This window comes from Amia ocellicauda, chromosome 10 (genome assembly GCF_036373705.1).
Source record: "Amia ocellicauda isolate fAmiCal2 chromosome 10, fAmiCal2.hap1, whole genome shotgun sequence".
In the NCBI taxonomy this organism is placed as follows: Eukaryota; Metazoa; Chordata; class Actinopteri; order Amiiformes; family Amiidae; genus Amia; species Amia ocellicauda.
In genome coordinates this window covers 6,690,944-6,702,306 of record NC_089859.1, presented here as the reverse complement: position 1 = coordinate 6,702,306, position 11,363 = coordinate 6,690,944, and the positions used below count along the sequence as shown (strand labels likewise).

Here is an 11,363-nt window from a genome sequence, read left to right as displayed (position 1 = left end):
GTTGTAACGAGTGGTTATTTCAGTCAAAGTTGCTCTTCTATCAGCTTGAATCAGTCGGCCCATTCTCCTCTGACCTCTAGCATCAACAAGGCATTTTCGCCCACAGGACTGCCGCATACTGGATGTTTTTCCCTTTTCACACCATTCTTTGTAAACCCTAGAAATGGTTGTGCGTGAAAATCCCAGTAACTGAGCAGATTGTGAAATACTCAGACCGGCCCGTCTGGCACCAACAACCATGCCACGCTCAAAATTGCTTAAATCACCTTTCTTTCCCATTCAGACATTCAGTTTGGAGTTCAGGAGATTGTCTTGACCAGGACCACACCCCTAAATGCATTGAAGCAACTGCCATGTGATTGGTTGGTTAGATAATTGCATTAATGAGAAATTGAACAGGTGTTCCTAATAATCCATTAGGTGAGTGTATATAGAAGTTAATGTTTGTATAGCATGTCCTGCATTATGTATCACAGCTCGTCTTGTATCAATGCTCCCATCTAGTGGTATATCTATATATATATCTATATATATATAGATATATATATATATATATATATATATACAGCTCTGGAAAGAATTGAGACCATTCCAAGTTCAGAAATCAATGTTAAATGGTCTCTTATTCTTTTCCAGAGCTGTATATTTATATATAACTTATAAATAAATATAACTTATTTTCAAACTGCTAAATAATAGATTTAGATTGATTTGCTTAATCATGTTCTTAATGCATGCAACAGGACATGCAAAGGTTATTTTTGTAATTCACATTTTAGGTTAAATTCATATTACAGAAGTGAATGCTCTGGTGTCTGATTAACTTTTCTAGATACATTTTTGTAGTATTTTATACTTTCCACACTATAAAATAAATTGTTTTAGTTTTTTGTATAAATAGTACATAACATATATATATATACAAACACATAAACACACACATATGTACACCCTACGTCACTCAGTAGTACACTGCAGTTTCCACTATTGACACATCACAAGCTCTATTTAAATGTTTTATTTAACTGCTGCTATGCATTTTGGTTATGAAATATCTAATGGACATATTTCTTCAATTGCAACACACAAAAGGGGTTTGTAATTATTTAAATAAGAAAACCTAATGATCCAGGAAACAATATTTGGGAAATCTACTATGCTTGTTGTGAATTACTTCACTGCTATGGACGGGACATACAGACAGAACTTGTAGACCTTGTGCGTTTCAATCAATCTGTTACGTAGATGATAACAATGATTGGCTTAATTAGTCAAGACCAACATCTTTGTCCACCACCTGAACTGAAGACACCTAAGCAAATAATGACAGGCTGGGGACCTCCAGAAGATGCACTTTTGGAGACTGTTGCATACACTGTATCCATTTAGTTTATTTGTTGCTTTCAAAAGTCAAGAATAAACACAATTTCTTGCTACTTATAGGGCTAATTTCACACTCAGATTTAGCACTATTATTGGACACCCCAGTGTTATTTAGGCAGATTAGTCTGTGGAACCAGCTGACAGTGTTTAAAGAGACGTGAGGTTTCACACTCGTGTAAGTCATCGGAATGAATGTGTACAACTGCAAACAACCTGCACGTCAAGCTGTGAGAATACAAAGCAGCCTTTTAGTCAAGGTTTAAACTTAATTTATTACATCAGTTATGACATTCTGCCACAAGAAGTGGCACAATCTGACAGCACAAGAAGATAGTATGTGTTCATCCACCAAGTAGTACAGTTCAAACTATTTTAGTTAACTTTTAAAGTGAAAAGCCTTGGTTTCTTCACTCCTGTCTCCATTCTTTGGGGGTGACCTTCCCAACGGGCGACAGATTCCATGTAATGCCGGTCTGTGTTGCTACCTGTAACAATAAAAATCAAATCAATAATGTGTACCATGTCACAAAGTAGTCACCTAACTAGAACTTAAAACTGCCCCTCCATACACTTACTTACAAAGGCTTTAGGATGTTTCATGCACATATTTTAATTGGTTTTCCAATATTCAGAAATATAGAATTTCATGCAAAGACCGAAGTAAGAACTTTACTAATTAGTAATTGAAATATCTTGCAAAGTAAATGTATTAGTCACTAAAGTGGTTTGAGAGGAAGACAACATTCAGAATTGAGATTTGCAACTGAGAAGTGATTCACATGATGTTGTATCTGGTTTCCAATCCCTCATTCCCCATCCTTCCTCAGATGTATGAACAGTGAGGGTGTTTCCTGGTTTAGGACAGTCCGAGGCTTTGCAGAGACTTACAAAGGACCAGACTGCGCCGCAGAACAGCATCCCGGACACCATCAGGATGTTGCCATACTTGTCATGGAAGTCGGGCCCGGCTTTGTGATGGGTCTGTCGGACCGCAGCCTGGCGGACACCCCGGGCTACATTGGGATGGAAGAAAATAGGCATCATTTATATTCATATTTGAGTCAAACTACAATGTTATATAAGAGACGTTATAATTACATGTCTGTAAAATACATCTAATGACAGTTGAAGGGCACCTAACTAAATAAAATACACCTGCGCTTTATCGTTTTTAAAGGAAGACGTCAAACCAAAACGTAATAATGATACTAATTTCACACGTCAGAGCATTCATTCAATGTATTTATTCATATCCTTTTACATAGCCTTACAGATCCATAAACGCGGAAACAAAAGTAGTACATCAGCCCAAGAGCGGACTGGAAAGCGAAACCATTAAAGACAGACAGATCTGTAAATAAATCACGTGTATTGTAAGAGTTGTTTGCCTTCAGACCCAAATACTTTGCCCATTTTAAACGCGAAAACGTTTCAGGTTTATATCAGTCACGTTTACACAGCGGATAATGAATCGTAAGGTGAAGCGGCCCTACATTTAAAAAGTAAGAGTAACGTTATAGTTTCAACCTAACAGTTTTAAAACAAACGAACTAAAACACATTTCTCACCGCTAAGGTTCAATGCAGTCTTTGCAAAACGGAACATGTTCGGATCTTGTTGTATCTTCACCGCAACCTCCCTCTCGCTGCACCAAATACCCTTGAAAGAAAAAAATAAATCAAGATGGCTGCTTACACCGGAAGAAATCGCAAAAAAATATATATTAAAAAATAATACATGTATTTTTTACATCTGTAATGATAAAACGAATGCAATATAGTTATATTTATATTTAATTGTATCAAATACTTATTTAACTGATAAAATGTTAAAATGAAAAAGGGGAAGTTGCATTGCATTGTGGGAAATTGAGTTTTGGGGTTTCCGTGTAAAACGTAGCTACAGTTTTCCTCATACAGGACTTTTAAACAACTGACTATGTTAAGTGCAATACGGAATCTGGTGACATCTGAGAAATGTCACTCGAAACATTTACAAATATAATAAATACGATTGTTATCGCTAAGCATGGCGTGTACACATTTAGCTCTACAAATGGCCGGGTGTGTGTGAGTGTCAGGATGGCCGAGTGGTCTAAGGCGCCAGACTCAAGGATCGCTTCCTTCCCGCCGGGGCTTCTGGTCTCCGAATGGAGGCGTGGGTTCGAATCCCACTTCTGACATAACTTTTTTTTAAAGAAAAACTGAGTTATAAGAAATCACATTATTGCCGAGATTATTTCATTCATAGACCGTATTATCAGCTACCAAGCTCATGTGATATGAATTAGAATACTGAAGCGTTTTTTCATAAGAAACGTCAATTTTCAAACCAATTCCAAAGAGCATTATTGTCATGACAAGGTTAGACAAGTATTGCCAAAGCATTTACAGCAAACTAATGGTAACATAGATCAATTACAAATAATGCAGGATACAGATTGTACATTTACAAGAATAATCATTATATTTTAAAATACATACATTATACAAATAATATTTTATTAAGTAGCCTACATAAAACACAATTAGGGAAGGAGATATTAGATCTAGCATTTTTATGAATGTAAAAAAGCAACGTTCAAACAAACTCAGTGCTTTAACATTTTTTACGAAGAAAGCGTGTTCTAGGGTGTTAAGTCCTCGTTACGTGTAGGAAACAAGCAATGTGTGCATGCATTGCATTCACAGTAATGCTAATAACGAGGCGGTAACACTGTGGGCGTGTTCGTGCAGCGGTTCCACCAATGGGGTCGCGGCATTCTGCAGATCTGCGCAGAACTGCGGGTGTCTGCGCGACAACAGCGCGACCTATGAGAGCAGCGCAGGTGAGGCGGCTCTGATGTGGGCGCTGAAGCGGAACTTGGCGCTTGCGCAGTCAGTGCCTGCGCAGAAGGGACGCTCAAACCCGGTAGTGTGCGATCAGATTCTGCCCGAGTGAGAAATGGTGCGCGGAGATGACATCCTGTTGAAAAACAAGTCAGGGTGGGATTTGACGTAGCATAGCATACTGTTTTTTCCGAAGAAAATCGCTAAGAGGTATGTAAGAGTTGTGGTGCTTTTATCATAATGATCATGTAACATTTTCCAGGGATGCATATTACTTCATGCGTCGTGCACAGAAAGGTAAAAATACATGACGATTGCTCTGGCGCCTGCCTTCAGTTTCGAATGACTGCGTGTCTACAACACAAAGCGTGGGGATTAAAACTGCCTTCGACTGGAAATAACCCGGTTGATGCATTGACAGCACTTGTTTGTGGTTTCAGATTGAAATTTACCGACTTGTTCTTTGGATTAAGCGATTTTGGCGTGCATTTGTCAAATCAGTAACTTCGCCTGCCACAGCTGTCAGGTGGACTTCTCCAGACTAGTGTTGTATTTCAGATTTCCAAGTTTTAGCGCTGGGAAAGTGCGCCATGCATACTACCAAACTTAAAATTGACGCCAGAAGCTGCTTTTGTTTGCAGATAAGGCTATTTTCGTATTTTACAATTGTTCAAATAAATAAAATAAAATAAATCACTACAGTATTCCGATGACCGTCCGAAATGTGTTCTCCAATATGATCCAAAACCTAAGACACAGGATCAGTTGGAGAAATGAGATGTAGTGTTTGCACTGTAAGTCGTGGAAACGATGTGATGGCTGTACTCTGTGTTTGTTGCAAGTGATTCATTATAAAGCTGGCCGTATTGGGAGTTTACTAACCGTAAGTTCACCCTGTGATATGTTTTACCTTACATTTTATTTTTGCAAAGAAAACGGATTGATTTCCTAAATATTTGTTTAGCATGCATGGCTACTTTCTGCTGATTATGTTATGGGGCTGTGACTTCCCCCACCTTATTAAAGTTGTATTAAAGGATACAGTAATTTAATTCCCATTACCATTCTCATTTAGGCCACTACATTAGAGATGGCAGCGACCATTGTCCACGACTCCTCCGAGGCGGTGGAGTTGTGCGGCAGCAGGCGGCTGTATCTGAAGCCCATAGCCAAGCTGGCCATCACGGTGCTCTGGCCTGGACTGCGGGAGCAGAGCAAGGCAGTCTCAAACTGGGAAGTGATGGCCAAGCTGAAGCAGATGGCCCACCCTCACCAGTTCACCTCCATCCGCGTGTCCAAGAGTGCGCTCGAGTTTGTGCGGTTCGAAGCGGAGGTGGAGACCAGAGCCCTCGTGCAGACCTTGTGTGTGAAGATGAACGGACGGCTCTTGGAGGCCCAAGGCAGCGACAGTGCCCTGAGGGTCCTCGCTGTGGAGTCCAGCCCTGAGTTCCCCTCCCGCCAGGAGTGGGACGACTACTTCCAGGGTGGAGAGGAGAGGCCGGACACGGTCCACCTAGAGGGCCTCCCGTGCAAGTGGTTCAGCTCCCCGGACTCCTACAGCCAGAAGCCCAGGGAGGAGATTGTGAGGGAGGTGTTCGAGAGGTTCGGCCACCTCCGCAACATGGACATCCCTGCCCTGGACGTGTACAGGGAGGAGATGGCCGGCAGGAGCTCTAGTGTCTTCAGCTTCGCTGGGCTGCAGACCTTCGATGTCTATCTTCAGTTCGAGGAGTATGAAGACTTCCTGAGGGCAATGGAGTCACTTAGAGGAATGAGACTGATGCTGAAAGAGGGGGATGGAAAAGCCCTGGCATGCAACATTAAGGTAAGGCTGCAAGTCCCTGCTGACGTCTTAAGAGCTGAACATCAAAACCACAAATCGGCTGCCTCTGCAGGATGGGTGGGACTCGCTTTTCCTCTTGTATGAGAAAATTATATGCATAGGAATAAAAAAAAAACATGCCATGAGAAATGTTAAATTAACTTGAGCAATCTTGTGTTTGTTAATGTGAAAAGTTAGAAGATTAAGGCTTATAAATGGTGTACGAAGGACTTAAAGATACAGTGACGCTTGGGCTTTTGTGAGGGGAACATGCCGTTGTCGCTGCTTTATTTACAGGTGACTTTTGACATGACGAGCCACCTAAGTGAGGCGGCGGTGGCGAGGCGGCAGCGTGAGAGGAAGCAGCTGGAGGAGCTGGAGGAGCAGAGACAGAGAGAGAAGCGACGCGAGAGGGAGGAAGAGGAGGCTGACAGGTAGAGTACAGTTGCAAGGAGGGTCAGACGTATGAGGTTGACAGTATAGAAACTAAGGTCTGTATATGAACGGCACTTTGACCCGCTTCAGTTCCGAGCGTGGCAAATCATGTGGTTTCTTGTATCTGCATTATTGGATTCTAGATCTAGGATTGTGATTGCTTTATGTAGGTCCAAATTTGAGTTTACTCCAGTCAAAGGCCACACAGCAAAACGATTAGGTTGAGGAAGAAAAAACAAAGAAAACAGCACAGAAGTGAGTATAACTTCACTTCCCAAGAAGGAAGTGAGTGTTTTGCAGAACAAAGAGAAGCATGATCTCATATGAAGTGGGTCACATGGACTGACAAACACTGAAATATTGAACATGCCCCCCCACTCGAAAGATTGGGTTTAGTATATATACGGTGATCTCTGCTTACTTGGGTGATCAATGTGCGAATGCTACGGTGACACTTTTATTATCTTCAAAAAGAAAAAGGAGGGAGAGGAGGCGCCAGGAGAAGCTGAGAAGGCGAGCCGAGAGACAGAGGGAGGAGAAAAGGCTGTTCCTCTCCGGAGAAGAAGTGCAGGCCCAAGATGAGGAAGAGCTGTGGGAGGAGAGGAAATTGGTTCTGGTTCAGAGGAGGCTACAGTCCATCCGACTCCTCGCCGCATTGCTCCAGAGAGTTCAGGTAAACCGATGAAGGGTATCGAAGGTTTAGTGATGGATTGAGATGTGCAGGTGGGTTTAGACCATATTGTTCTCATCGGACATAAGTCTGACATTTCGGAACATTAGCAGAAAACTTAAATGACAAGTAATCTATAGGCCAAAATAATTAACAGCTCAGGAATGGTGTTGCATAAATAATTTGTTGCTAAATTTATATAAAAGAAATACGATTATATGTGTCTTTTTTTAAACAGGGTGTTCCAAAAGCAAAGCAAGAAAAAAAGTTATTTGAAAAAGAGAAACTATCTGATCAGGACCCAGATTCCCCAGGTGAAAAGACGGCCGAAATGATTACGTCCGAGATGGCAATTAGAGGGAAGCCCTTGAAAAAAGCAACAAGTCGTAAAAAGCCAGTGGTTTGCCCTCCGGATACAACACACCCAGATGATTTCACTGAAGATCTTTCCCCCGATCATTCCATGCCACCCTACAAGAGTCACAAATATGACTATGGACCATTCAATGTAACAATAAGCCAGAACCACTCCGAGAGAGACCTAAGTCAACATCTGAGACCAACATTCAGCCACATAACGGAGAGCTACTCGGCCTCGTTTGCTCGGAGCATCTCGGGTGAAAAACCTTTCCCCAGAGCCCTGAAACAAAAAGAGAAGATTTACGAGTCGGAGGAGTTCATGAATTATTTACTGAATCATTACTCCCACCCAAGCTATGCCAGGTTGTGCCAGAGCCCCAGGCCCTCACGGGACAAGGCCGCCGATTGGCATAGAATGGTGTCTGATAATGGGAAAGGCTTTCAGATCAGCCTGAGAAATATGGATGGCAAGTTATGCACAGAAGTCAGCATCAGCCAGAATGCGGGAAAGATCAGTCCGAGCAATGAGGACAGGTACAAGTGGAAAATCACCATTAAGGAGACAGAACCGGGCCGGAGGAAGATCGGAATCCAGGGAAGTCGCGAATTTGAGGTGTGCTGGAATGAGTCCGGTGCACAGTGCGCCATGGAAGACATGGACAAAGTTCACAACCAGAAGGATTCATCTGCAATGAAAAGATTGACTGTGAAAAATATTGAATCTCTAGGGCCCAGCAAAAGTAAAAATGAGGGGAAACCTGCTTTGTTTGCCTCTTTCCGTAAGAGAACGTCACCCACCGATGCCAAAGTCGTCTTCGGAGAGTCGGACAGACCCTTCGAGGCCGTGTCTGAGAAGGAGTCTATTGCAGACAACACAAAGACCCAAGACTTAAAAGAAGCTGCCGGTCTGCTGAGGGGGTTTGACGGGGGAGTCAGTTTCCTTGAAGTTGGATCTGGGAATGCGGAAACACTTCAAGATGAGGGCGAGATCGTGGAGCGTGGTGGCCCCAACAAAGGAGGAACTATGGTCAAACACGATCAGAAGAAGACGAAAAAGAAGAGAAAAAAGTCAAAAGCGGACTGCGGTGCGAGCGACAATGAGGCGGATCAGACAAACAAGAAGCGGAAGAAAAAGAGGAAGGACAAGCACAAAAACTCAGGAGGGGGCAAGAAAGATCCCAGCAGCAAACCGGAGGAATCGGAGAAACGAAAAAAGAAGCACAAAGTCTCCGAGTGGAACAAGGTCCATCTGAAGCAGAAGAAGGTGAACACTGAGTTCCAGCAGCCCCCTTGGGACAGACCACCTAAGAAACCAAAGATGGTTTCTTACCCTAAACCTTGGAATGGCTTTGCCAACCGATATCATTACGGCAATGAGTTTAGTGGCTGGGACTACTTCCCCCCAAAACCATACAAAGGCTTTGCTGGCAACAGGGGGTTCGGAAATGAAATGAATCCTGCAGCTAAGGGCTCCAGCTGGTACACTGGGGGTGACTACGCTGAATATAACCAGGATTTAGGTAGCGTTCAGAAAAAAAAACTAAAAACTAAAAAGATGAAGTGAGACTTTGTACTAATACCTGTTTTTAAAGAGTGTTAGAATCGGACCATTGATGCAAATACAGTTTAAAAAACGCTGTCAAATGTATTTTTTCAAGCTCTTGGTACTTAGGGTGTTTGTTTTATGTTGATTTCCCTAGAATATATGTATGTTTTTTTTATTGTTATTAATGTTGTTATTTTTGAGGAAAGTTCTTGGTTTTTTTTATGTTGTAATGCATTTATGTTCTTAAATACTGGTTGCAAGTATGCAAAGTCTCAGGTCAAGGTACACAAAAACGAAAAACTGTCTCTCCAACAAATTCAATTAAAGTTAAACTGCAACCTAATCTACTGGTGGTTAACATCACTCAATGCAATGAACGTCTGCTATTAAAAACAAAGAAATGGGGCTTTCTGCTTAATGGAGGCATCTTGTGGCAACCCGATCAAAGCTGTTTTGAGGAAGTGGGTGAAGAATTTGAGATTGGCAGGTGCGTTGACGTTTTTTATTATCAGCACGGCACATAATATTTAGCTGTCGGTGCTTTTGTTGTAATGCTGTGACCAAAAAAAAAAACGGCCGGGGAAGTTGAGTGACTGATGGACAGGCCAGTTTGGAATACTGTGATAGGAATTCCTTATTTCACCAATTAGTGAATAAGAAACCCTTGAGAAAACTAACCCACAGAGGGGTTACATTTGTTTAAATTACAAAATCATGTACATGGGGAAGGACATTTTGGGTACAGTGTAAGATTCTTCTGCTGCTTTTTTTTCTTGTTAATCTGGGATTTAAAAGGGCTCTTAATAGATCTAAATAAAGTTATTGTTTTAAAGGTCACATTTCACAATTATCAGCACCGATTCTTACAGAATTGATGCATGAATACCACAGGAATAACATGAATACCTTATACACTTCATCTGAGTTCTGCTGTTAATCACATGTATAACAAGGTGAGGGTTTGGGTTACAGGCTGGATTTTGGGTCAGGGCTTATACATTGGAAGTGTATGAGGTTTTAATGTTATTCCTGTGGTATTCATACATCAATTCGTTAAGATCTTGTGCTGATTACTGTGAAGAATTAGTGCCTATTATTTAGTGTACTGTTAACAAAAAAGATTAACAATTTAATTATCCCTAGAGGACACTATTCATTTGATCAAACTTTTAAGCAGAATTTTGTAAATCAATATTTAATTCAATATTGTTGAAAGCCCTATAAATAGATTAAAATACAGGCTAGCTCGGTAGCTTTTAACAGCTTTAATCAACTCCAAAAATAACTCGCATTGTGTTCCTTCCTTATAGTGCACTGCTATAAGATCATACAAACAGTTTCATTCCACTTAACTGGACTGCTACTCCGAAAAGTAAGAAAATAAAATGCACAGAAATAACCAACATGAATAATGAATAATAATAATCATACCCATGAAGAAGTGCCTTTACTTGAGTGTTTATATTTGACGCTGTATGTCATATGCTTAAACTTATTTAATGCATTGCTGATCCAATGGTAGAATAGCAGTTTAACTTTCAGAAAGGATCAAACCCATGATTTTACTCTGGGTAGAGTAAATTTAGCTTGTTTTTGAACAAATTAATTTTTTGTTATTGCACTTTCTGGGATAAACTAGGAATTCCGAATAGTTTACAATCCAAGTGTTTTGGTAACTTTCAGATCAGCATAGAGCAAGACCAAGCAGTCTTACCTCAGTAGTAGAGGAAGCGCATCGGACCATGTAAGAAGAGTGAGTAAAGACTACCTCTATATAAAGATAGTGATATACTAACATTATTCATCTTTAACTATGAAACCAAATCCAGCACCTGACAACTATACTGAACTATACTCTCAGTATAATGCACAACAGCCAAGTTTGGTGGGGAATACGTGTTTAGTGACAAAAATAATTGTGAATTTCCCCAAATTTGAATAACCTTCAGAATGAAATCATGCAACATGCTTTAAATCAAGTCCACTTTAAAGAATTGTTTTGTTAAGAATTGCTAAACAAAGTTTAAATGTGAAAAGCTTTCCTAAAATGTATACTATGAATTCCTGATGTTACACAAAACCAACACCATGTGGCCTGCTAACAAACTGAACTGAAATGTTTCTCAAATGTTGTTTCAAGCTGACAAACTAACAAGCGTTATTCTAACTGCACATTGCGGCTGCCTTCATCAAACTGTATACATGAATAAATAGTGACTTTGTGAACTTACATTCACACTGGGTTGCAATCCTTCAAATATTTGCTAACCGTTTGAAAAGGCTTAGAATTTAGAATGTTTTAGACTTTTAAATTGATCA

At 40.8% G+C, this 11,363-nt stretch overlaps 2 protein-coding genes and 1 non-coding gene across 3 annotated transcripts; 2 read left to right on the top strand and 1 right to left on the bottom strand.

Moving 5' to 3' along the window:
- Positions 1-1,629: 1,629 nt before the first annotated feature.
- cox7b (cytochrome c oxidase subunit 7B) lies at positions 1,630-3,080 on the bottom strand. Its single transcript, XM_066714790.1, has 3 exons — positions 2,952-3,080; positions 2,272-2,396; positions 1,630-1,868 (listed from the first exon to the last, which is right to left on the bottom strand). Exons 1-3 carry the CDS (start codon positions 2,986-2,988, stop codon positions 1,791-1,793), a joined length of 240 nt encoding a protein of 79 aa, XP_066570887.1. The 5' UTR covers positions 2,989-3,080; the 3' UTR covers positions 1,630-1,790.
- Positions 3,081-3,458: 378 nt separating this feature from the next.
- trnal-caa (transfer RNA leucine (anticodon CAA)) lies at positions 3,459-3,565 on the top strand. Its single transcript has 2 exons — positions 3,459-3,496; positions 3,520-3,565. It is a non-coding gene; the product is annotated as a tRNA-Leu (tRNA).
- A 704-nt stretch (positions 3,566-4,269) lies between these two features.
- LOC136759765 (A-kinase anchor protein 17B) lies at positions 4,270-11,274 on the top strand. The gene is made up of 5 exons (XM_066714788.1): positions 4,270-4,421; positions 5,287-6,036; positions 6,331-6,467; positions 6,943-7,141; positions 7,377-11,274. The coding sequence occupies exons 2-5, from the start codon at positions 5,302-5,304 to the stop codon at positions 9,060-9,062; spliced, it is 2,757 nt and encodes a 918-aa protein (XP_066570885.1). The 5' UTR covers positions 4,270-4,421; positions 5,287-5,301; the 3' UTR covers positions 9,063-11,274.
- The last annotated feature ends 89 nt before the right edge of the window (positions 11,275-11,363 follow it).